This window comes from Strix aluco, chromosome 6 (genome assembly GCF_031877795.1).
Source record: "Strix aluco isolate bStrAlu1 chromosome 6, bStrAlu1.hap1, whole genome shotgun sequence".
In the NCBI taxonomy this organism is placed as follows: Eukaryota; Metazoa; Chordata; class Aves; order Strigiformes; family Strigidae; genus Strix; species Strix aluco.
In genome coordinates this window covers 24,186,549-24,213,331 of record NC_133936.1, presented here as the reverse complement: position 1 = coordinate 24,213,331, position 26,783 = coordinate 24,186,549, and the positions used below count along the sequence as shown (strand labels likewise).

Here is a 26,783-nt window from a genome sequence, read left to right as displayed (position 1 = left end):
AAACCAGTTAACACAGAAATAAATGAAAGTCCAAACAATAGGAACAAATCTGGAACAAATAAAATCATGAACTCACAAACGTTACACATTGATTGTGAAGATAAAAACGTCTTTTGAATTAATGGTGTCCCTGTAGTTTATTCTACTGCATACTTTGCTTCTGGGAAGATTCTGTATCTGAAAAAGCCATATGAAGTATATTCACAGAGCAGTACAAATGGAAATAAGAAATATTTCTCACTTGAAATAATAAGACACAAATTTGTCTCTATGTTATTAGCTGGTTTTCCTCTGAATCATCTTGAACTTCTAGTCAGACAGCAAAGTTAAAATAAATTATTTCATCATGCTGCAGAATATTTCTCAACTGTGTAATTCTTTCCTTTGCAGAATGCAGGTACTGAGCAGATAGTGGTTCTATGTGTCAGCATTTCCCTGGTGACTCTCAGCTTTTGCAGAATTTATGTTTTGACTAAAAGGATGTAATTGTTTTTATAGATAAAAAAATTAAAATATTTATGTGTATACTGACTCCACACAGTCCTGGTCAACGCCAAGAAAAGTATACTCTGTGTCTGAGGTGAAATGTAGACTGTATCAGTGAGGTCATCTCTGAAGCTTAATTATGAGATAATAGTTGCAACATGTAATTTCAGGCTTAATCAGGTTTATGGCATCTAGCTTCGCAGAGCAGAGCCGGTGTGAATGTAACAGGAAAGCCTTTTGCCATCTGAACATCATTGTTCCCTTGGCACACGCTTGGCTGCCATCAGTGCCTGCCCCGCAGTAGGACAGCCGCCCCGTGGGTATTCAGGCTAGCACAAATGGTCTTGGAGGGGAAAGAGTATGTGCCAGATCACCAATTCCCTCTGGCTGCAGGACCTGATAGACCTCTCTGAGGTGACCGAAGCCAGAGGCCTCTCGAGTGCCACATTAGGCAAGGTCTCAACTTGAATTGGCCAACCTGCGGTAAAATCCTGTCCAAGGCAAGGTAACTTGTGGTGCTCACATTAGTGACTGAGCAGGGCAGATTAGTCAGCTAAAATGAAGACTACATCCCTGCTTCATTTAAACCTTTCCTATTTAAATGTTTTCTGTCTTTACATGGGAGGGTAGGGACCCTCTGTAGAAACTCTAACCAAACCAGCTAATAAAACCATAGTGTTACATCACTGCAAGACTGTCATCCCCTGTGGCAGGGATGGATCTGACTGGCTTTACATTGGTCATCCATATCACAACGGATGTAGGCTAGCTGTGGTTTCGAGGCTCAGCAAATGACAAGCAAAGTTTGCTATATCAGCCAATTAATAGCATCGGTATTTATGCAGGAATGAAGCTGAAAGTGCAAATGAGGCCAGCGACTAAACCTTTCCGGCAATTACATTTAATAAGGTACTACGTGTTATTTACAGAAAACATACGTCACACAATTCCTACACATAAAATGCACACAAAGTATAAAGACAAAAGCTGCACTCCCATAACATGCTGAACAAAATAAATAAAACTGAATTATTTTGGCACAGCAGCTATTACATAAATAAATATTCTAGAACATAATGAATTAACATTTATTTACAGTCTATTGAAAGTGCAAAACAATTGGCTGAAAATAAGAATATTTGTAAATGCTTAAGACCAGAAAATATGTGTTAACCCGCCACATTAATTATAGCTGAAGTTTAAGGTTTTAATGTCCAGGAAATTATTCTCTTGAAATCCATTTGTGCATATTGTGCTCTTTTTGAACCAGTCCTTTGCTACCTTTATGCTATTGATCTCTACAACCTTACCATCATACTGGAATTTTGTAAAAACCTGATTGGTAGTTTAAAAAAAGAAGTAAAATGTAAACACAGATTAATATATTTATCACTCAAAATATTTTCAGTCCTGTCAGTTTTCTGAAATGGCCACACTGCTTGCAGTAGTAGGCAGTACAATTAAGATGAGAAATTTTTGTTAGTTTCTGTTGTATTTCAAATGGAAATATTTGTAAGTCTTCTCTGAATAGAACTATACCTTGGACCTCTCTTGAACCTACATTCTTTCATCGGAGGCTTACGTACATCTTCTACCGAGGTCAACTGTAGCTGGGCAGGCTAAACTGATGATCAGTTTTGGTCCTGACCTGGAGAATAAATCATAAAATACAGATTTTTAATTAGGGAGAGAAACACTACCTCCCTTAGAATTGTTAGAAGCTTTTTGTGCATTTTTCACTACTCTATTTTATCTTCTGCCTTTTTTTATCCATATGAGAAATCATTTACTGCACTTTAAAATGAATTAACAGTTCACAACATGGCCACCCATACAGCTACAGTGCATAAATTCTTCCTCAGCCAAAGTTCTCTGAAAGGCTGGTACATTGTGCGTTGCCTAAGACCTTTGAATATGTTTTTGCTTATTTTTGTAGTGGCAGTGCGGTAGCAGAGAAAGTGAAGTTCTTAACAAGTGACCTTGACAGGATAAAAGATCATTTCTCATCATTGCTTCAAATGTTTATGCTCGACGCGGTTCTAGTCGGTGAGACATCTGTGATAAAGTTCTCTGGTTGTCAATCACATTTAATTGCCGCACATAGCTCCGAACATCCTGATGGTTCTTATTAGTTAGGGCTGCGTCGGGATCTGGTGAAAGAGAAATGATGTAGGATTGATACACTTAAACGAACAAATGCCTGAACAGAATGCATAACTCTTTACAAGCTGTCACAGGAAACACCAGATCCTGGTGAGTTAAAAAGAAAATATTTAGAAATCGCTCTCTTTGAAACCTTTCCTCCATATCTGATAGTCTTTCTGGTTACTACCCTCACAAATTATCTTTTTCTCTCAGATATCCTTGGCTACATTTGCTCAAATTGATGGCCCTTGGTTACAGTTTTACACATCGCCTTACCAGTCAATAGCTCTAAATTATATGGCTAACTAGCATGATTTAAAGCTGCCCATCTGCTTTTGAACCAACAGCTTTCACACAGATTCAAAAATATGTAATTGATTTAAGCCTCCTTTCATGAAATATTCCCATTGTATTAAATATTTGTAACACTGTAGTGATTAGTGGCTGTACATTACTTAACATAACTGCATTATATCTACTCCAGCAACAATTATGAAATACCACTGAGTTAAAATCTGAGTATCTTCAGCCTCGCAGTGAACAGCTTACGTTTCAATGAAATACGTGTTAGGTAACTTAAACTTCTCTAAAAGAAAGACACTGAAGCATCTACTATATATAAATACACACACACAAAATGCATGGGATTTAGATACAGTACATCTATATACTGACATTTTGTTATATCATATATGGTGAAAATCCACTTCAATTTCTAAATATGTAGAGGTCTCACTAGTGCTTAATACATTAAAATTAAAAGATACGTAGCCAGAAAAATGGCTGGTGGGAGAAAAATAAAAAGCTCCTTAACTTAATCTTCTAGAGCTAAACTTTGACCCAGATGGAAAGAAACTATTTTTATAAAAATATATTGATTTATATTATTTAGTCTGTTCTTTGAGGAAGTGGAAGGCTGCTGTAAGGCAAAATGAATGAAGTGCTGAGGAAATGCCAGTATGACTGGGACTGACAGTGCACCTAGGTGGGATGAGACCCACACAGCAAGCCTGTTTGACCGTGGAGCTCTGTCATCTTTACATGACCTCAGGTAAGTTCTGGTAATTATAATGACAAACAGGCTTTAAGTTCATCACCTTATGCAGTTATGTCATTTATAAACACCATGTTTCCAGCCTGGTTTCCTATAAAAAACAGGATTTATCTAAGCAAGTATCTTCATGTATCTGTGTGCCGCTGTCTGCTAGCCTTATTTCAACCACTTCTGAATCCAGTGGCTAATTTCAACCAAGTCTAATTTGACAGATGTGTAGAGACCTCACAGATATTTAGCTCCTTCACATGCTTGGAAAAGAGATGGAGGAGAAGGGGCTTATTAGAGCATCCTGAAGGGTATTTCACCCCGTGAACCATCGGAGGATCCAAACATGGAAGAATCACTGGAAACCAGGCTTTTGAGTTCTTGTACACCCAGAACTAGTTGTAATTACTGTAGCTACTGATGATAATGCTGACTGTGCAGATGTTGTAATACACTTACTGAAAGATTGGCTTCGGCAGAATTTCACCGTCCTGACAGTGTTGGCAATCATACGCTGGAAAGAAAAGATGGGATGCAATCAGAGAACAAGCACTGTATTTCATCATCATTTAACTGTGCCTGAGTATGAAGACATATGCCAATAAAAGCGGTCATATGAATGAATATATCATTTTAATGCTGATACCCTCATATGTAGGGTGTGATTTGCATTTACACAGGCTTTAAATGAGCATGAGTGTAATTTACATGCACTCAGAGAACCCTTTCCCTTGCTTGGATGCTGTAAAAGGCCTTAACTAAGAATGAAAATCAGTCCCTTCAATATGCATTTCATTGATGCCATCTTCCCACATCAAAAAGTAAAAGGAATATCTTGTAGAATACCTTGGAGTATATACACATGTTAATTTTAAGACCATCAGTTCCTAAGAGCAAGGCCATTTCTAGAACATACTCAGCAATTCACCTTTCATATGAGTTTGAGTTTAAAATGCAGCCCTCCTGGAAAATGACAGTGTAAAATGAGCATGTGAGGGTGTCTGTTCACTGATTCCCTCTGGAAGTATACTTGATTCACAGGTGAGAAGGCCACTGTTAGAACTGTGGCCCTGTAAGCAAGTTGCATCAGATCTGTTAGACAGTGTTTGCTCGCACAAGTGCATCTAACCCAACCTGAAAAGTGGATTCACTTTTGGTGGACACTTCTATTGGCAATTCACAAAAAAAAGCAGAAGTTACTTCAGTCCTTGGCTGTGCTTGCTCTTCAGTAAGCAAGCCTTCATTCACTCACTTAGGTAAGAAAATATTAATCAATACATTTGCTCTGGTAAGTCAGAATTTTAAGAACAGAAATGAAGGTAAGCCATAAAGCAGAACATTTCAGATTTAGTTCTGGACTGCAAACTTTTAGCTGGCTTGTGTGATTAGCAACACACAGGTAATACAACCACCAGTGCAGGGGCAAAATTAGTTGTTCTGCATAATATCAAATAACCTGAAACTTCAGCAGTAAAACTAAGTTCCTTAGCTAGATAGTTTGATTCAATCACTGTTATAATGACGACATTTGTTTAAGTTTCTTTTGCTTAGATTAAGAAAAAGCAGAGGAAGGACATGCTATTCCTAATCAGAGTCTAACATTTGTTCCAGCACATTAACATGGTCCAACAATTACAACACGGCTACCTGTTTTAACACAGCACGCTCACACCAGGCTGCTTCATACCTTCTTGAAATTTTGTGTGAGATTAACATGCCAGTCATAAGCCCTTACACAATAGAATTATATATTTATTAGTAAACAGTGAAACTTAAGGCGTACACTCCTCAAAATTAACACACAATTATAATCTTACATGAAAATCATGTACATAAATAAAATACCTTTGTGAAATCTGTCATTCCAGAAGTGGGAAGCACCAATGTAAAACATTCCTTACACACATAGTGAATAATCTTAAAACATTTTAATGTACTATCAAGCATACAAAAATAGGTATGCCTGGTGGTCAGCATTAGAAACACTATTGATATGTCATGTACTACATTTGTGTGGATTACACACTGTATAATCAAATTAAATGTAGCTATTATGAAACTGATCTAAAATATTTTAATTCTAAAACCCAAGCTCCCAAAAAATCTAGGGAATTTTGATATGGGTCTGCCTATATTGTTCCTAAAGCCATATGTATTTACGTGGGGAAAATAAGTAGATTTCAGTAAGAATCATTTTTATCCTATGTTAATTTTCATACCTCTTCAAGCCTTTACTACAAGGCAGATTTTCTAAGGCACTTACCTTGCAAACGTTCTCATATGTGCTTAGCTTTAAGCATGTGAATAAGCCCCATTGACTTCAATGGAACCTCTTAAATACTCAAAGATAAGCACCCGTTATCATACTGCATAGAGACAGAACGCACTGCATATTACAGTGTTGGTTCTTCAAGTCTACTCCAATCAAATGAAAATCAAAACAACATGAACATGTAAACATGGATGTTTCATAACTCTATGGATTCGTATTTGTCTCTGTTATGTGATGCTGTTATTCTGATTTATACCATTTCAAAAAGTACTCCCCTAAAATAACTATTTCAAGGAGAGAACATAAAGTTGAACAGGACCAGACAACCTGATGAAGTTTCAAGAGCGTCTAACTTCAAAGGAAGCTTTGCTAAGGACACTTCATTTTTATGAAGATAGCTAGTGCTGCTTGATGTGCTTTCTAGATGGATTGTTAATGCACACCCTAATTTTTCATACCTGTAAATATTTAGGTTTTGAAGCCTCATTTCCTAATGACCTTTGGAGCTAGACTGTAGGCTCAGTGTTTGATTAGTTTAGTATTAAGCTTGTAGGTGAAAACTTAGCTTTATCAAAAGAATTGTTTGGTGGAATCATTTTACTTTTTTTCTTTACGTGGGGAATTTGTTCTGAAAAAAAGCATAGCATTCAGACTAAGTACTGTAATGCTGTATTTTACTGAAAGACAAATTATCTGTGTAGCAAAGGTTTTTAAAAAGTTTTCACCATTTCCGAATTTCTCATTATATGGGCTATTCCAGGCAAGAAAAACCGAAGTGGCAATGAACTTCTCTGACTTCTGGTTAAAGGCTGAACTGCCTGGTTTCCTTCAGCTGGCGGAAAGGCTTCATTTTAAGGAGCTACTTTGCCTATTCCTGAGGATAATCTCATTCAGCCTGTGCATTCAGAAGTATCCTGGCAATGATGAAACACAAAGGAATGAGGAAGTGGGTGTTAAAACAGAATAAATGGAGAAACTGTGGCCAGAAGTCAGCATCACAACCCAATGGGGAGATTCTGGAGCATTATGTGTCCTTGAAGAGCTCCTGTCTAATATAAACTCAAAAGACCTCCTCTTCAGAAGGTACTAATTGAACAGAAAAACAGCGTATGAAGTGAAAGTGGATTTCCCTTCCTGAATCTTGCAGATAAGTTGGATTGCCTGCTTTTGATTCAAGAAAACTAGAAACATGTACAGAGAAAATGTTCAGATGAAGTTTAATTGCCAGCTCCTTACAATTTTTCTTCAAATAGAGGATTACTTCTAGTTAATGCCTGCAAAAATTAACCTCTGTTTACTCACTGTGCTAAGAAAGAACATTATCGAAAAGCCATACAAACCTAAATTTGGATCTTTCTGAAATAGAACCAACTGCATAATATAACGAGCAACCACTACTACCAGCATGCTATACATACACAACAATACCCTTTCAAGTTTTACGCAGTCTGGAATAGTGGCAGCAGGCCAGCATATTATCTTCTAATCCATTCCAAACCCAGGTTTCTAAACGTTATAAATATTCATATATGCCATAGAAAACTACTAAGGGCTTTAGTCACACACTTTTTGCATAATCTTTATGTTCCAAAAATGAAAGAATGTTTGCCCTTTTTTTGCATAAGGATCAGAGTGTGAATTTCCTTTTGTTCATCTCCACAAAACCCAAAAACCAATATGTGCAGATTCTCTAATCCTCATTTCACACCTGAAGGGTGAAGAGGCTTGACAAAAAGAAGCATCAGTGGCCAGCATCATGGCACTGTCTTGTGCTGCTATGGCAGGTCAGCACCTTCACAGCTCTCTCGTGACTTCTGCTCCCTCTACAGGTGCCATTTCTGAGACATGCTGGGTAGTGCGACATGGAGATGGTGCCACAGAAAGTGATCTTTGTTCAGGCTGTCTGATGATTTGAGAAATGGCACTGATAAAGTTCCCAAATAATTGCATCTTCCCTCTATGAATACAAAATTCTGTACTGGCAGTCAGAGTGCAGGATTGTGCAGCTGAGATTTGAAAAAAGTGCAAATCAGTAAGTGGTCAAGAGTATGAAATATTACCTGTCCTTAAGGAGAGTCATGCTTGGTACTTTCCTCACTTTCTTCTCCTTTCTTTCCCTGGCAAGACATAATTCTAGGAAAGGGTTTTTAAATTTTTTCTAAATATATAGCTGTAAAAGCGGTGTCACTTGAATGTTATATATTGCCATGTACTGCTCTGCAGGTTGTAGGTTATCCTGTATCTGCTAAATCATACAGAGTTTATAGGAACTAATACCATTGACAGCTTTGGAGGTTCTCGTTCACCTGAAAAGAGGATCATTAATGGACCTATAAGACAAATGTGTATTCTAGATCACAAACTAATTGTGTTTGCTGTCTACTGTCATCTTTTTATCTTTCACCTACTTGCAGCTCTCAAAATGTCCTCAACCTGACAAACTACAACTACAGCATTTATAAAACTTTATAAGCTTATTCACTCCTTGTTCCGCTATGACAAGTATGTCTTCAGTTTTCACATAGATGGGTCTTCTAAAGCAACACTTACAACTAACATCCACTGTCAACTCACTAGTGGAGAAAAGATACAGGTCATGGAGTATATGCCAACCTAGAAGGTAAATCTGAGCAACACCATGGTGGAAACAGCTTGTACCTTGTCTCCATCAGCTTCTTATAGTGAGAAAAGAAAGACCTTCAATACTTCTCTAAAAGCATGTCTTGTTTGGTATTGAAGACAATGCCTTTTACTAAAGGCTTATACTATTAATACCACTAACTTCTGTCTTACTGACAAAAGTATAAATAATATGTTCCAGGGTGGATTTTAAGGCCAAATGCTTGTTTCCTCCACCCCACCCCCTTGCTTCATGTAATAAATGGCATAGTAAAGAGCACAAGTACAGTGCAAACAGAGAGTACACTTATTTCTGACACATTGAATATTGTTTGCCCACATCTTGTACAAACCAAATGGGTCTGCTTACAAATTTCCCTCTTTACACATAGCTGTGGCTCTACCACACATGGTATTCTCTTCCCTGGCTAGCTGTTCCTGCCCTCCCACTCCTTACAGCCTCCTCCAAGTAAGAGTCATCCATGCAGATCAGGAGATGGGAAAGGGGAAGAAGGAACAGGTAGTTACAAAAGCACCAGCAGGTAAAGCTCAGCAATGCTCTGCAGAGTGATGTCCCCCCACTACTGCCAATACCACAGTTCTGCCCCTACACCTCTGAAAAGATTTGTAGGAAAGCGTAGCAGGAAAAAATTAACTCAGTCCCTTTCCTTTTTAGCTTGACTTGCTAAAAACCCCTAGGCTAATGTGGTTTAACACCACCTGTCTGTTTTTTCCTTCTTTTCTAGATTAGTTTGTCAAATTTGAAAGAACCCAGAGTTTTCAAAGGTAAAAAAGCTCCTACCAATTTTCTGTGCAAATAAATGGCTGTGGACAAGAGAAAGATCAGGTAAGTGCCCTCTTCTCCTGTGTTCTTCAGGGAAAAGGCTGTAGTGCAAGTTCCTATGTTATGACAAAAGCCTAATCACACAGAATTCCCCAGCCATGAAGAAACCACACATGCCCCAGCCACGAGGAAAGCTCTGAGCAGGGCTCAGGCAGCCACGAAACACAAATGTTTAGGAACCCAGGCCTCACTGTTTCTGGCACTCGGGGAACTCCTGGCTCAGACACTGTTTGACAGCTCCTGCTTGTTTTAAGATGCATTGTTTAATATAAATAATAACAGAAACATCAGAAAACATAAAAGATTTAAAGGAAGCTGTTTCAGCTGAAGAGATGTCACTAGATCAAACTTCTACTTTTGGCTCCCAGTTACAGGAATAAAGTTGTCAGCAGCACATCAGCTGTCGGGATCAGAGCTCTGTGGTGAGAATGTAGACATGATGCCAGAGGCTGTTCTCAGTTTCATCACTGTGCTTACACAAGAGACAGAGGGACCCACCTCCTCCAGAGGCAAATGGCACCACCAGTGGCAACTACACAGATATTTTTATTCATAAACTTCAGCAAGCATCAAAGTTAGGATGGATCAAGGGAAATAATTTTCCAAAGAATGAAGGTGTTTTAGATCAGTAATAGAGTGGCTCCCAGCAACATTCAGCAATATCTCCATGTGCTCATGACAGAACATCATGCAGCAGAACAAACAGGCAGAAACAACAAATGGAGGACAGGATTCCTGTGAAGAAATCTGAGTTCTGCTTTTCTACTGAAAGTGTCAGAATAACATCACAGATTTACCTTGAGTTTATACTTATGTAAAAGAGAGCTGAATTTATCTGTGCGTTATCTGGCTGAGTGGTCTTGTCTTCACTAGTTAATATCTGGCAATTATGTGTGGATATGACAGTTGTAAGCTTAACACAAGTAGGCGGTAGTGACTGAGGTTTAACAGTAGGCTTTTCTTCTCTGCTTGACCTGATGACACATGCAAAAAGCTAAAAACTGCCAGGTCCACATTAGGATTTGAATGAATTATGTGGGTGGAATCTGAATATGTTGCTTTGAAGAGCTATGGGTTGAGAGAAGCAGTAAAAACACCATAGAAGCATGCAGAATAGCCAGTGAAGAATGTTAAAAACACAAAAGATATACATGTTGTAAGGCCTGAGAAAAAGCAGAGTGAGCTTTTAGGTAAAGCACTAACTGAAGAAAGGTTTAGAATACTGAGACAGTTTCCCTTTCTGTTGCATGGAGGAACATGAGACATTATATTGATTCTTTGAAACATATACAGCATCAAAAATACATCAACTGATCTTCACTCTCCCCTTCTAAAGGAAATGCTCAAAGCTCAGATTACTGATCAAAATGGGTGATACTACATTCATGCAGTATAAAATTTTATTTAAAACCTTTGGGTGCTACTAGTAAATCTGTGTTCTGGAGATAACATACTTCTGAAGATAAGGCAATGTGCAGACTGGGGTGAAAAGGGCAGACCTGCAGCAGCTTAGATATAGATCAGTTTAAGCTGCCATAAAATTCACTCTTGGCCTTGGGAGTGCCAAACTGTGGTATAGAGTGGTGCAGAACCATTTCTAAATGACAAGACTGGGTGGAACTTCTGTCTATGGGCAAGTGCTCACAGGAGAGCTCCTGCCTCCTGTAATGGCTTTTACACATCATCAGGCATAAAGAAGAGCCTGAGGCACACTGCTCTGAGGCCTGTGGATTTACCGGCTCTTCTGGCTCAGGAGGTGTAAGTAGGCCAAATGAGGTGGAGAACATGGAGCCAGCCACATAGCCATGGTTATAGCAATGCAGCTGCCATCCCTCCTGGCTTGGAGATGCTCCAGCCAAGTCTGGGATCCCTTTGTGTTCCCCTAAATATTTACTATCTACACTAAAATATATGTATTTATCTAGTTAGAACAAGCAGTCCAGGAAAAAGTCCTTTTCTGCAGGTAGAAGGCTCAAGGCCTTTGGAAGGAGATGGCAACACAGTCTGCGTATGCAATTACAGAATGTCATTATTGCAAAGTGAGGTCAGGTCCTTACTAAGGCATTAGCACTACCATTTACCCCCAAAAAAGTCTCAGCCTAGTAGAGAGGTATTTTCACCCTAGGACAGAGGCTGTCCTGGAGCTACAGACTAAAATCTAGGAGAAGAATTCACTCAGAATGATGATCACTTTCCTGTGAAGTTTTCTGAAGAGCTGAAAATCCTCCTCTCTTCTCCTCTACACTATCAGTGCTCAGCAGGTAAGACAAGCTCCTCTCTAGTGTAGTGGAAATAACCACGGAGTGGTTCTGGTGACTGTAATACTAAGAACAAGCAGATATAGGTGCCAGAGTAGATATGCTCTAGCATTGCTGCTGAATGGAGCTTTACTGCAGAAACAGTAAGTCAGGTTTGGTTTTGCAGTGAAGCTGCTCATAGCTGGGCTTGGCTAACCCTGGTTCTCAGATGTAGGTGTCATTAACCACATTAATTAAGAACATGGCCTTAGCAACCAAGAAAACTGCTTCTCACTGCTGAGAAACTTGAGTTTCAGTTGAGATTTCTGCCATGGGAAGTTGCCTGCCTACGGTTTTTGACAACAGTGTTTGAAATGAGAGCTTAGGTGCAGGATTTAAAATAAATGAAATTTAAGCGTATTCTAACCTTCTATCATTGATCACCCTTTCCAATATGAAAGCAATCAAGTCACAGAAGTCTCCTTTCACTTGTTAAAGGAAAGAGGAAAATAAAGATGTTGTGCACTTTCTGTATTAAAGTTCCTTTCATTCTCTGAGGAGCAATGCAGAACTATCCCAGGCTGACGCAGTTCAGTCCTGTTTGAAGGAACAGCAGTTAAAATCACAGCTTGGTCCCAAACTGGCTGTTAAAAATTGTCTCTAACAGCTCTGCTTCCTGTCACTGCTGCTGCCTCTCCTAGGAAACATTTTGGCTGTGCACGGCTCAGTGGGCAGTTGCTTCTCCACCTCTGTGAGGTTTTCCAGAAACCCAGAGGTCCCAGGCGCTGTGCACAATGCAGACTATTTTTGCCAGCTCTTGGTCCTGCCTTCACTTTCTCTGGCCCTGGAAGTCATTGTTGTGAGAAGTTCACTCTTGAAGAGATTAACAGGGAGGTCTTTTAAAATTTTAATTTCAAATATGTCATACATACCATTTTTTCGAAGTTTACTAGATTGTCAGTGAATGTCTTGTTTCCCTCATGAGTAAATGTCATGTCTGTATAGAAACAAAAGCCACATAAAAGCCCATTACTGAATCATGGCCATACAAACAGCAGAACATTTTATCTATCCCTTACAAAAATCAAAGCAGCTATAAAAGTAAAACATTTAGTTTTTAATTTGCAGCATTTCTGAGACTAGTAAAATTGAGGTATGATATTCAGATGTAATACAGCAATTTTTCTTGTCTGTGTCATGCTTTTTATAATGGAAAAAGATCATACCTCACACTGAGATTGAATTTTGCCTTTTCTTGCTGCTACTCTTATTCATCAAATATTTGACAAATAGCTTTCAAGTTAATAATTTTGGTAACATCCAAGCTTACCTTTTATAAGTAGTGGCATGAAAGGAATTATTGGAGGGTCCAATTTAGCTACAATTAGTCTGTAGGCCCTATGGTTTCTTGACGGATCCTTAAGAAAAAAGGAGAAATCAAATAATTACTAATATGTATTATTATATGTATTGAGACACTGTATGCATTCATTTAGATGTCATGGCATTTATTAAAATCATTATTTTCTCCTGTGGCTTTAAAAGTGCATCTGCAAACTAAGCCACCTTTTATCATTCTCCCATACAGCTTACATGATGAGAATGCAGCTGCTAAACACAAACATTTTTCATGCCAAATAGCAAGGTAAGATATGATTACAAAAAAAAATTGTTCCTAAAAGGAACCACGTATTTTTCTTCCCTTCTTGCAGCTGCAGATCCAGTTTTGCATATGTTGTAACACTAAAATGTATTGCCTGGAAAAATCCAGGTTGGGAAATATAATTTCCCATATGTACTATCGGAAAACATGTGATAAAGCTTTTCTGAGTTCCCAGATTAACTTTGAGTGGTACATAAGTTCTCTCAGAGTAGGTTCCTAAGAGTATAATTTATTAGTCATACATACTTGTTTTAGCAGCTCTAAAATGGGATCATAAACTTCTTAAAGTCAAACAAGGACATATAAAATGTTCTGAATCAAGGAATTCAAATCAGTTACTCAGAAAACTGAATTAGCTCAGATTGTGCATAGAATAAGGGATCTATTCACCATTAAGCTTTCAAACTCTGCATAGATCTTCTTGAACTTGCTTGGAAGTTTCTGTTAATAAAAACAAAAATAGCAAACCTTAATTAAATCCAATTTGTGTGGTAATTTTACTGTAAATGCTAGTTCCTTCTACAACGCCCTAAGTCAGGAAAGTGCTCTTTTTGCCAGATATTTCTAACAATGTGCTAATCTAAAATACAACATGTCTCCTAGCAACCAGATTATAAATAGAGACGGGACCAGCCATGAAACCTGGATCCTGATTTAAACCCCAACTTGAATTTACTCCTTTGGGATGTTTAGATTCAGATTTTTGTTTGGCCTACATCACAATCACTGAATTCAGAATGTAAGTGAAAGTCCAAGTCAGTGGTTTCAGAACATTTTTGATTATAGCCTATCTGAAAATATAATTTACACACAGCTTGCATAGGGGTAGCTCAGCTTAATTATTCATACCTATTATGAACTGCCCTTGTAATATTCAAATCCATGCCTGGGCATTTCCAGTAGTCTTTTTTGTTCATGCTGATGTATCACCAACTATTGCTTAAATTCTTGACATGCCCAGCAGCTAAGGGCCTCTACCACTTTCTGGGATATAAATTAATGAACAGTTTTTCACAATACCTACACAAATAAATCATGGTCAGTTGATCATCCAGGATGAGATGGGCTTTACTAAATATTTTCTTTCCCCCTCATGTTATGTTATACATATTAAATAATTTTACTGTAAAGACTATAAGATATGTTGTAAATTAGTTTCAGAGATCACAGTAATGTTTTTTGCACACTCAGAATATGTCAGCTTTCTAGTTTTAATAAGAAATTTCTCTGTCTTTGCTGATTAGATCAGACTACTACTGGCAGCGGGTAACATTAAAAATTAACAGAGACTTTATAGTGCAGATATGATTTTTTGTAATACTTTCTACATTTGGAGTGTGTACTCTAGCAAGATATTTACACTGTGCCACAGCAAGGGCCTAATTTTTAATGATGTGTGTGAACAACTGTGTGCCTAGTTTGCATATGCATGCAGATTAGGTATTTGTGAAATAAGTGGTATAATTGGACATTTGCACCTGCAAATATCTAATTTGTGCATGCAACTAATGTAAATGCATGATAATATAGCAAAAATCAGGTCTTGATACGTTGGTTTTCTTTTTTTTTAAAGCATATTCTGTATATATATCTGGCTAAAAATCAAGCTGCAGAGATTCTCTTTATAAACCAACTGCCCTGCAGAACCGGAGTGGGATAACATTTCCCTGAACTCAAGTTCATACCCCACACCTACAAATGATCTGTGACCCTCCAGCTCAGACTCTGTGCCTATTTCAGATTGCTGTATATTGTATATACATTCAATTCCCTCTTCTCTCTTCATACTACTCCTGTACTGTCTCAGCTCTCCCAACTCTTGGTAGCCACAAATGAAGGGTCATTATTTTGAAAAACTGACCTGCAAATCTTTGCCTTTAGCACCGATTGTACATACCACTTGCAACATGTACTTTTGAAAATTGGACTCGTGTCTTCTTAGATGTTTTAGTCTGATCTTCTATTTCAGAGCACTGTTTTACATGTGTTCAAATTTTGGTCTCAGTTGCATCAATGACCTGTCATGCTAACTATTTTGAATTTCTAATGAACAAAATACATGCACATTCAAATCTGCCCTGCTTTTGACAACCAGTATGTTCTTAGTGGTTACATGTGCTTATTACCTTACCCTGCTGGCTATTACACCCTTTTTATATACTCACATACAAAAGAGCAAAGCCACAGAAAAAGGTGGAAGCTCTGAGAATGAAGACCAAACTGATAGTAAGCAGGGGAATGCATGTCAGAGAGAAAACCAGAACTGGTTAGGACAAAACCACATTTTAATAGGGCAACAGAGTCCATATGGAGATCAGAAAATAATATATATAAACAGAGGATGGATTTTAGAGAAGTATCTATGGAGTGATCTCACTAAATGATCAGTAAAATCAAACAGAGGATGGGCTGATGTAAGAGGTTAACTGGCTAACTCACTCATCCTGTTGGGTGGTTTAGCTCATCAACAGAAGCTGCTGTCATTACTCTTGTTAACTGCTTGTGAGTATTCAACATATCCATGGGTATACTGCCTTACTAATAAAAATTGTCAGCCTTAGCTAAAGGCCTCTGCTCAGGGGCTGAATTAGTAGGTCTGATTTTATCAATAATAAAGGCTCAAGTCACGTTTTTGCTAACTAAAAGCACAAATCCCAGTTAAACTTCTTGGAATTGGATTTTAGCTAAGACTTACCTCCCATGTTAATGAGAGACGGCTGACAGCAACGTTACTCAGTCCCATAATAATAGCGAAAAAGGAATTCAGATTTTTGTATTCTTTACAGCTGAAACACAAAGGGACAGGTTTTAAGTTGTATGTATCAGTCAGCGCAGAAGTACACACGACAACCTGAAGAGAGCCAAACACAGGCATCTAGCATAATGTGACTGAATTTGGGCAGCCCTGGCCAGCATGCCTGTGGCACGCCACTTCACCAATGTGTGAGTAATTCACCACACTCTGGAGGCTCCTTTTCCTTCCCTCCTAAAATGACCTCCTACTTCCACTTCACTGGGTGCCAGCTTCTGCAAAGACATTAAAGGAGTCTTTGAAGTTCCTCCCCACCCAGAAACACAGTCCTGAAACTGGGCTCAATTCAGTCCCATGGAATACCAGAAACAGTGGAAGCAACTGGTTTACAATCTCAATTGCTGCAGAACTTGCTGACAGCTTCTGAACAGCTACTGAATGCTGGAAGCTGTCCCTAGACAATCTTCATTGCAGTTTCCAGGGGCACTGAGTCTTTTTAAAGGGAGAAGACCAGCTGTCTAGAGATGCCTGTGTGCCAGTGACCTCTCTCGCTATATATGATTTCTAACTAGTACTTATAGGTTCTGGAACTCTTTAGGATGTTTCAAGCAAAGAACTGCCATTTGTTACCAGCATCATTAAAGAGGTCCTGGGCAGCAGGAGCTTTAGGTCATGCTTCATCCCTAATGCAAAGGTGAACTTTTGTTACCAATCAGGAAAAACTGGAACATGTATTATGGAAGATCCAATACAGCATGTGCAGCAGTAGACACAATCTGACAGGAACAGCCCACACTACTGCTCAGCTGGGACTGCATCAGGTGGCTCACTGACTCAAAGGGAAGGCAAGAGAGAGAACAGAGCCTGTATCTCATAAATCTGTGTCTCACCAGGTTCCTGCAAATAATTTGCTATTTTCCACAACTGATTTGCCAACATCTGATTTCAGAACCTCAGTCTCTGCTTCTTTTGCTGTTTACCAAGAAAACTCACAAGATTCAAGCTATGATTCTCAGATAGATTTTTTTATTCAGTGCTGAAGCTCTTAGCTCCTCTGAGGTATCCTCAGCTCTAGACAAAATTAGTACAATCATCACATCCTACTGTCTGACTCCATAATTGCCACATCACCCTATTGTTATTCTGTTTTCTGTCCCTCCATTTCACCAGACTCGATGTATTGAGTGGGTAAGTCCTTTAGATCTGGGCCTCACTTGTGTCTGCACTGTGTGAACACTGAGCATGTGAAAACATGATCTCTCCTATCTGATGGTCTGTCTGTTGGAGACTGCTGCCCCCTCAGATCTTCTGGCAGAGCTGCTCATACAAATTCTTCCACATCAGATTAGGGACAGCGAGCAAGGTTAGCGAACGTAAGCTGAAATGCTAAAGCCACCCCAACTTACTCTGACTAGAGCGGGTCAGGGAGTGCCTCGTTAGTGGATCTGAGGAGAGATAAGGATGGAAAGCAGCCAGGATAGGCTGTCAGTGACAACCTCTTCCCCAGGTACAACTAAATCCAGAAAGGGCTATCTGTCCACAGTCTGTGACACTGAGAATAAATTATGGCACGGTAAAAATAATTAATACTATGCAGCAGCAGTGCTCAAACATAGTAGGCACTGCAAATGTACCTACAATATGTAATCTGAATGTATCTTTCATTTTTAAAAGGCAAAGTTTTTCTAAATACCCTGTTAAGCAATGTAATTTGACAACGTTCTTGTTAAAATCTGTCTAGATGTATGACATTCTAGACCAAATATTCTGTAAATTCTACAGGTTCTACACTAAATAGCTTAGTAAGCTTTAAGGTAGTAAAGACAGTGCTGCATGGCTCCGCTACATATATGCTGCCTGTAAAATGTCAGAAAGTGGATCCTCCAAAGTACCACAGTGTGCTCAGAACAGAGGTCCCTCTGCCTCCCAAAACGGACTATATTGGAAAAATCTTCCTGTTACTATGAATTGTGAACACACACATATGCACACACTCTTGTCTCTAACACAAACACACGTGGTTAAAATCTCCCGGTACTTACACAACCATATTCATCTTGGCATTTTCTCTGTAAACACACACCCTTGAAAAATTTCTTACAGGCTCCTTGGGTTTATATGCATGTGTATGGAAAGAATGATTTTCAAAAACTGAATGAAAGTGTCTGAGTATAGTGATACACAAGAAGGCTTCTAAATAGCCTGTGGGTCTATCTGCAAAGAGGAAATACATACAAACTGGGTTTGCGGATATCCATAAGATTATGTGCAAGTACATCCTAGCAGGCCTTTCTAATACAATTAATATGGGAAGAACTCACTGTAGAAAATAAAGTTCACTTCTCCCCTTTGTTTGAAAGTTTAATCCTGCAATGGCTGGAGAAAAGAGATGAACCTGGTAACTTTACATCCTTTCCCAGCAGATGCAAAGGCAACAACAGCTCCTGGAACCGAAAGCACATGTGCACAGCACTTGGAGCCAGCACTTGGCTGCACAGACAGGGAGCACAGATCACAGGCTGCGTGGGGTGGCAGACACAAAACAGTGTGCCTTCTGTGATAGCGTCTGAACCCCCGTCACAGAACTGAAACAGGGTTCTCAGTAACAGTTATCTTTGAAAATCGGTATGTGTGTGCAAGGCATCTTGTTACCACCACTCATGGCTAAGATTAATAGTGCAGCACAGAGCTGTTCTCCCTGAGCACTTTTCTAATGAGTCTAGTACTTCTAGGTAGGGTAAAGTTCTCATTAGGTCTCAAGGATCTTCACAAGCAAAACTTCCTCAAAGATATTGCTTCAAGGCCTGGGCCCGCATCTTTTGATCCAATTCCTTGGCTTTTTCTCCTCTCTAACTTCGGTGCACTTTGTGTTTGTTTTACCACATGCTGTAGCACCTGTTACCATGGCAGCACTGCACAGAGGGCAGCAGCCTGGCAAAACTTCCCAGCGCCTTTCCAGGGGCTGCAATTAAACCTGCTCGCTCGGTTTGTACGGAGGAAAATCTTGTGCTTTTAGGAGACAAAGAGGACTCAGCAGAGCAGACCGCTTTTAGCTATTTATTTTTAGCATTGTAGTGATACCAGAAACATGGAAGTAAACAGGAGGTTGTCAAGCTGTTGTAAATAGCATAGGATTAAACCCATGACACTGAGGAACACACGAGCTAGGGCGGCTTATTAAGGAGATATTTAACTGTAATTTTTAGGATACTTGATTTCAAGTGTTTATGGAAATTACTATTGTATCTTAATTTACCACATTTCAACGTTTTCCCATTTCATGCCTCTGAGTTTAGAAAAGACCCCGGCTCGTCTGTGTGTGGGTGCCACTGCCCTCTCCTGGACACAACCCGCCAGACTGGCGGCTTGCTTCCCAGTTCTGCTCTGCGGAATGAGATAATGGAATATGAGGTACATATATTTTTAGAAACTAAAGAGGTAAGTTCTGTCCCCTGTTCTGAATATAAACCTGACCCTGCATGCCCACCACTAGATTTTGAAAATCTTCAGCTTCAGCCAGCCGTAATCCGACCAGAGGGCCCAAAGCAGTTCCCAGAAGGAAGCCGGTACTTGCAGAGCGGGGCCCTGCCTGGAGGACGGAGGCACGCTGATGCAGAGTTGTGATGTGAACACTGATTTCAGCTATGTGGAATTATTAACTGTCAGGAGGGCAGCGTCACAGCTGTAATAGTAATCTCTTCCTTCACACAACTACATTTAATGATGCAAAAAAGTTAAAACCTAGGGTTTTAACTGCAAGTAGTAACTTCTTTGTTCGGTTAGACTGCCTAAAGGCCTCTAGTCACAATGCCCAGAGTTGTAGACAAATACTTAGGTGGTTCCTCACTGCACACCTCAGCAAACTGTTTGTTCAGATGGTGATGAATGTAATAAATACAACACGAACTGGAAAGGAAGGAAGAGGGTAACAATGATAAAAAACTGTAGCTATGCAGGGCATAGCTCCCTCTGCAGTCAGTCACACCCTTGCCCTTGACTTTAGTAACAACGAGTCAAGGCCGTCATCTTTGGCATGAAGGCTCCATAGAGTTTAAGTTTTAATATGAATAAAATTTAAGTTTTACTATGAAAAAAATTGCCTGCTATCCAACCTCAGACCCAGAAGTTAGTAACAAAAAAGGACATTCATAGTGTTGCATTTTTAAACAAAAGTATTAGAAAAATACACCAAGCAGACAGACTGAAGGTGACATGAGCCTCGTCATCTTCATACTACATCTCTTTCCTCTCCCCTCTCTGTTTTCCCACTCGAGGCAATTCTGAGAATAGTTTTCCTGAACAGCACCAGAAATACTGTTCTCAGGAAAACCAAGGCTCAGTTTTGTTAATATTTACCAATTCATATATTAATATAATAGTATAAGGGTATGTAAGGGTAAATGAAGGATTCTCCTAATGAACTGAAATACATTTACTCACAAATTTTATGTGAAAACATGGCCCTAAGAGATCACAGATCAAGGAGAAATGGAGAATAGAACAGGAAAGAAGAATATATATTAACAAGGTTCTATATAGCCCTATAAGGAAATGGACAGAATTACCAATTAGAGAACATTTTTAACCTCTACTGTGTGTGGCTGTCTGAAAATAAAAAAGAAAAATAACAACAAATTTACTATACTGAACCTCATTTCCAGCTCATAGATGATTACATACTTACTGGGCTGCTATCTTAATATACTTCTTTAACAGCTGAACACGCTTGCTGAGTTGAGAGCAAAGACAAATCTCAGTGACCACCCAGAACTGAATTTCATTAAATCTTCTTAAAAACAAGTCCAGATTTGCTGTGGTCTTTTTAAAATTGTGCCTTCCAAAAGTGTGATAGATCAATTCCAGCTAGAAAAAAAGAAAACAGTTTGGGATTTTTTTTTTTTTTTGAAATCTCATCAGTTGGACAGAGGAAAGAGGCTATGAATGACCAGGTAACTGTCTAGCCTGAAACTTGCTCTGCAGTTTACGTTTATTGCTGTACAGATGACAAGGATTCAGGTTGCAAATCCAGTAGACAATAGCTGAGGCATACTAAAAGCATAACTACAGATTATGTATAAATAGCTTAATATCTTAAAACATACAAAAGTATGTTTTAATATACTTATAAATAAGCTGTACGTGTTCAGAAGTTTTAACTTTATTTTTGCATTTTGCCTATAAAATTAAAAATGCCATATACTTTCAAACCTTGTAGATGGCTTTATTGTAGTATTTCTGAAAATAAAGCTTAGAGAAAGTTTTGCAAATAATGCACAACCCTACAATGTACAACTAAACATTTTCTAACAGATTCTGATCTGCTGAATAGATAGATCCTCATACCTCATGCACACAGTTGAAGAGTTCCCAGTCATAAATTGTCATCTGATGTGCTAAGTCCTTGGAGCTCATCAGTTCGAACGTTCCCACTGTGCCAGTAGATGGTCCTTCTTGTTCTGGCAATGGTGCCTACAAAATGGAAAAATGGTATAAAAATATTTTAGAAATACGAAATTGCATGATTGGTGCTTTTTTTCTATAATGTTTCTGATAATTTTTTTCAGTGTGACCACTTTCCTAAGCATGTTTCTAATATTAAAACTGAAATGTTCTTTTAACCACAAGCTGGCATTAGGAAATGAGAAGCCCTGTGAAAAATCAGTATCCACTATGCACAGAATAGTCAGGAAAATTCTCAAAGCTCTTCAGAGGCACTGTAAGGAAATAAAACAGACTGTTCTCAATGTGTTATTTTTAGCATTGTTCTAAAATTTGAAGCCAGAAATAAATACTTCAATACACGTTATGCTAACTAAAGCATGTCTGTTTGTTTAGAAGCATAGGTCTTTCCACAAAGCTTTTGTTATCGGTTTCCTTTTTCACATACACAAATAACTAGGCCACAAAGCACAAGCCAAATACTTTTTCAAATTACTGATTCTAATGACGAGAATTATTACATCTGCCATACTTCAGAAATTTGCAGTGATTGCAAAATCTTCTGATCATTTACAAAAACAAGCCTCATACTTTGACAGTACAGGGATGCACTATTTGCGGCTGCAAAACTCCTAGCTATGCTAATTAAAATTATATGCACACAGTCTTGTGAGAAAGAATCCTTTAAATCATTCAAGTATAAAACATTTTTGAAAGACACTTCCATACCATCCAATAAATGATCTACAGTTCTGCACACAAGTAAATCTTATATTCAAAGAGAGATCTAAACATGGCTTGAGATCAGATCAGATTTGAAGTATTCTGTTGTATATATAGGGTCAAAGTGTTTGAACTAACGCTGCTAAAACACTAACAAACAACCCCCTTGCAAATTTAAATGCGTTACATCAGTAAAGCTTTCTGTGAACCGCTTTTTAATTATTTTGTTTCCAGGAGAGGGCAGTAGAGTTCACTTACGAGTTTCTCGATTTTTCATAGGGTCTTTGTTAGATAATTACAGAGCAGGGAATTGTCAACAGGCTCCTTTCTGAGTACAAACTCAATGGAGCCCGCAAGATTAACAGACCACATTTACATACTGCAATATCAAAAATGAGCTTACCAAATGAATCCTCTTTTATGAAAGAATATTATATTACCAATAGAAAAAAGACTGACTGGATTAATACATCGAATAATTTTCTCAATAACACACAGTATGTAGGAGCTTTATTTCTGTATGAGTTCTTGCTTTGTACTCTAGGGAAAACTTGTCTTTCACATACCATCATAATACAAACTAATTTAAAATTATTAAACTAAACCACAGGCATTATTACCTTAAAAGCTCCATCTACAATTTTAAAAAATAGTGTATATAAGCAGAGTATTATCTAAAAAATCAGGACAGCCATCAATCCTATAACACCCTGCAGACTGAGATTTGCACAAACGCAAAATTTCTTTAGTGTAAGACAGAGTATGAATTAAAAGTACAGCAGTTTTGTGTAGAAAATCCTAATTTGTGGAAATCTGTGGAAAGAGAATTGCCCATAGATTGCAAGAAGTCTTTTTTTTTCCCTATTTGGAGACAAACACAACATAGCTGTTACCATAACAAACACATATTTTCCAAGGCTAGGAAAGAAGCACTTAGATGGAAACACATTGCATATTTGAAAATTCATCTAACCCAGAATAATTTTCACATGGGAATTGCCAAGTGTAATGTGAATAAATGTACATGCACAGGCAGCAGCCAGAAATTGGAATGTGAAAGGATTAAATTGTGAGGGAGGTAAGGTTGTACTCAATTTGTTTATACCTTTTTGAAAAAATGCAGCTGATAAAGGAATGTATTCTGTTATGCAGTGCTGAGAACCTTTTTAAAGGTGCTGAGTGTTCCTCCCTGAGCCCTACTGAAGTCAGTCCAGTTAATGAAAACTAGCACATTGCAGCCTTGTATCTTAGAGCTCCTTGTAGCATTTCAAGTACTTGATCCATGGTAAAAAGCATAGGGGAAAAGGCACGCAAAGTCATGACAATTTGCTGCCAAAGGTACGTCTACACAGACAATGCAGAGCCATATAAAAGTATCCAGCGTAGTTGTACTGATGCAACACCCCTATTTTAGAGTAGCATGCCCCATGAGGATATCTACTTGGCAGGATTAATTAACCTTAAGGGAACACCAGAATTTAATAAACTGAACAAGAGGTATCTCTGCATGGAACTACAGTATGCTGGATGTGCATTCCCTGGTTACTAAATTGAAAGCAGCAGCAAAGCACAGATTTTACCATATCTATAAAAGAAATCAGGCATACATACTAAGTGGCTTGTTAAAATCATACAGGAGGCTGAAACAAGGCTAGGAGTAATAGAGTTCATGCTGACATGACTTGGCAATGACATTTGTTTTAATGAAATAAAAGGAACAAAAAGTACAGTCAAATCAAACTCTATAAAAGCAGACCCCATGGAGATCATTAGAATTACCGTATAAACTGTAAGTACTTATGAACAATTCTACTTAAGAAAAACCAGACTTTCTACCAGGAATATTTTCTGCGATTCTACTTAGCATCATCTGAGATTTTGACACAGTATTTTGTGGGTCTGAGAAATAAAGGATTTTAAGGAATTTACTGTTGGAATCAAGTCTCCAGAATACTCTAATTGGTAACATCTATCTTCAAGAAAATATCCCTGTGGCCTTGAGGAGATAATTATGTAATCAGGAATTACTTCATGTCTTAGTGACAAACCTCAGCTCTTCCTACATGCTCAGTGTGACACAGAGAATACTGGGATCAAGTGCTGTCATGTGGATCAGATGGATTTCTGCTCTGGTTTATGAAATTATAACACTACCTTGTTTTAATTTCAGGGCTCATCCCATAGCACTGTGACAAGCCCTTTGTTGTGAATGTTTCCACTGGCTTTTACCTAAAGCACTGATAATGCAAAAAGGGACAAGCGTTCAAATAAACTGAAGAATTGAACTTTCTGAGAACTGCATACATACATACCAATGAATCAAACTGATCACGTGGGCAAGCAAACAGCCGTCCATTAACACTGAGAGTTGTAAACACTGAAACATCATGAGGTTTGAGCACAACCTTTTCTGTAAACATGAAACAAAAGATTGTTTATTATATATATGTAGAATTTACAGCAGGACTGATCCAACAGCTGCACAGATCACCCTTCTGGGAACAAATTTTGCACAGTAAGCCAATGCCCAGGATACAAAATAGATGACAACAAGGTCCTCTTTATTGAAGAAATGTGACAACAAGCTCAGCCCAAACCAGTCTCCTACAGAACTGGCATACGGAACTAGAATCCCAGCCCCAAACTGTGCAGACAGGTCAAGAGGCCTGTGCTGCCATCTCTAGAAACTACCTGCAAAAATTCAGCCATAATTAGGGACTCCGTTCATTCTTCTCTGAGCTGTAAGCATCTGGAGAGATGTTCTTAATAGAAATTGCCTTGGAAGACAGTAACTGCATAAGGAGGTGATGAAATGCAACTATTCAAATCTCATTACAGCAGTTCTAAATAGCATCACATCACAGGTAAAGAAAAGATAATGAAGTAACTTACAAAACAGTCTCTTCCAGCACGCGCTGGCTGTCAGCAAATCTGACAATAAAAAATTGCTGCAACTGCAAAAAGTAGAGCCGCCTGGAGTCAGTTCTCAGGAAGTGAGCTGTTTTTGGCAGGCATCACTGTTTGCAAAAATGCCTTCCAACACAGCGCTCATTAGCTCTGCGTGTGTCCACACAGTCATACTCAACCAGAGCACTTCAGCAACACCAATTCTCCAGCAGAATTCACCTTGCAGTTACTCTCCCATTTCCAGAGTCTATAATGGGGGCTTGGCACTAAGTTGCTCAGCAGTGATTTGCATGGACAGAGTGGCCAGAAGGGTAGTGACCACTACTGGAATGTCTGCGCTGCAGTGTTTTCTGCTGTTGCTGATTCATATGTCTAGCCTGGCATTATCCATGCTAACCTCCCATTTCTGTTGTTAAAAAACTCTTACAAATGTTACAGTGAAGGGAACTTGGGGTAGCTCTACTCTGTAACATGCAGATACACAAGCTTCTCCATTTTTCCTGTCTCGCATGTGAGCTCCAGTCTGTGCCTGCAGTAGGGAAAGGACTTGCCTCTAAGACAGATCCTCTGTACCAGCCAAACATGCACATGGATAAAAAAGCCTTGACTTTCAATCCCTCCCGACATTCTGCTTCACTGTAAGTGAGAAGTGTTTAAGATGATGCAAATACAGTACCTCCTCCTGAACTCATCTTTACTATGATGAGGCCTTCTCCAGAACCCAGCTTATCTGCTACTGCGCTGATCACTTCCTTCACAGAGGAAGACACTGGCACCCGGATAGTGGTATAGGTTTGGTCTATGCAGTACACCTTAAACAGAACTAAAGAAAAAAAGACTGTTCTGTGTATGCCAAGTGTAACAACCACATAGACTTCACTGTACAAATCACTTTCACTTCAGTAACCACTCCTCACAAATGAAACAAATAAAGCAACAGTAAATTACTACAGTTTTCATAGGTCCCCATTCCTCAGATGTTCTACAGCTTCTAGTACAGAAATCTCTGATTTCCCAGAGCTTTTAGTAAACCATGAAGTACTAGTGTTTCGTTATTTATGGATGCCAATTTAATCTGGCACTTTGTTATGTTCCAGACATTATAATATTTTAAATCAACACTTCTTTTCAAGAGTTAGGAAAGCTGGCTGCGAACTCTCTTAATTACAGGAAAATAAGTTTCATATTTACAAAACATATTTGAAAATAGTTTCCTTAAACTGTGTGGCAACCTGTTTTTTACAAGCAAGTATATAATTGCTGAATCAAGAATGTCATAGACAATGAACAAAAATACCCTAACAATAAGAATACACTTGAGTGTACAGTACGAATTGGCTCACAGTGTAATACATAAATCCAGGCCTCTGGCTGCCTAGGAACCAATGTGATAGTACATTAGCCTGCAAAAAGCAAGGCAGCCCAAAGTCATATGAATTTAAGACAGAAGTTAGAAAAATACTCCTTCAGCTCAGCTGTCAAGCCAAACCAGATAGCCCCTGGGGTTATAGCTGTCCACGGATTTTCATTGTTCAGTGTGCTGCCTGCCCTGCGAATGAGACAGGTGCAGCCATATAGAAGGGGCAGTTACTGCCTGTCCACACAGACACAAAAAGGAGTACTCCCCTGGCAGCAGCAACTGTTTTGCTCTTTG

General features: G+C 38.8%; 1 protein-coding gene across 6 annotated transcripts in view; it reads right to left on the bottom strand.

Moving 5' to 3' along the window:
• Positions 1-1,371: 1,371 nt before the first annotated feature.
• Positions 1,372-26,783, bottom strand: part of RAPGEF4 (Rap guanine nucleotide exchange factor 4) — a 161,225-nt gene continuing 135,813 nt past the window's right edge. For 5 of the 6 annotated variants that reach the window (XM_074829126.1, XM_074829129.1, XM_074829132.1 and 2 more), the window contains 10 exons: positions 25,806-25,952; positions 24,535-24,632; positions 21,404-21,529; positions 20,745-20,923; positions 16,004-16,094; positions 13,699-13,749; positions 12,976-13,063; positions 12,578-12,642; positions 4,133-4,187; positions 1,372-2,636 (listed from right to left, as the gene is read on the bottom strand). In XM_074829126.1, the coding sequence (XP_074685227.1) occupies positions 2,509-2,636; positions 4,133-4,187; positions 12,578-12,642; positions 12,976-13,063; positions 13,699-13,749; positions 16,004-16,094; positions 20,745-20,923; positions 21,404-21,529; positions 24,535-24,632; positions 25,806-25,952 (1,028 nt within the window). In that variant the 3' untranslated portion in view covers positions 1,372-2,508. The remainder of the gene's footprint in view (positions 2,637-4,132; positions 4,188-12,577; positions 12,643-12,975; positions 13,064-13,698; positions 13,750-16,003; positions 16,095-20,744; positions 20,924-21,403; positions 21,530-24,534; positions 24,633-25,805; positions 25,953-26,783) is intronic. The other variant, XM_074829128.1, reaches the window with a different exon arrangement.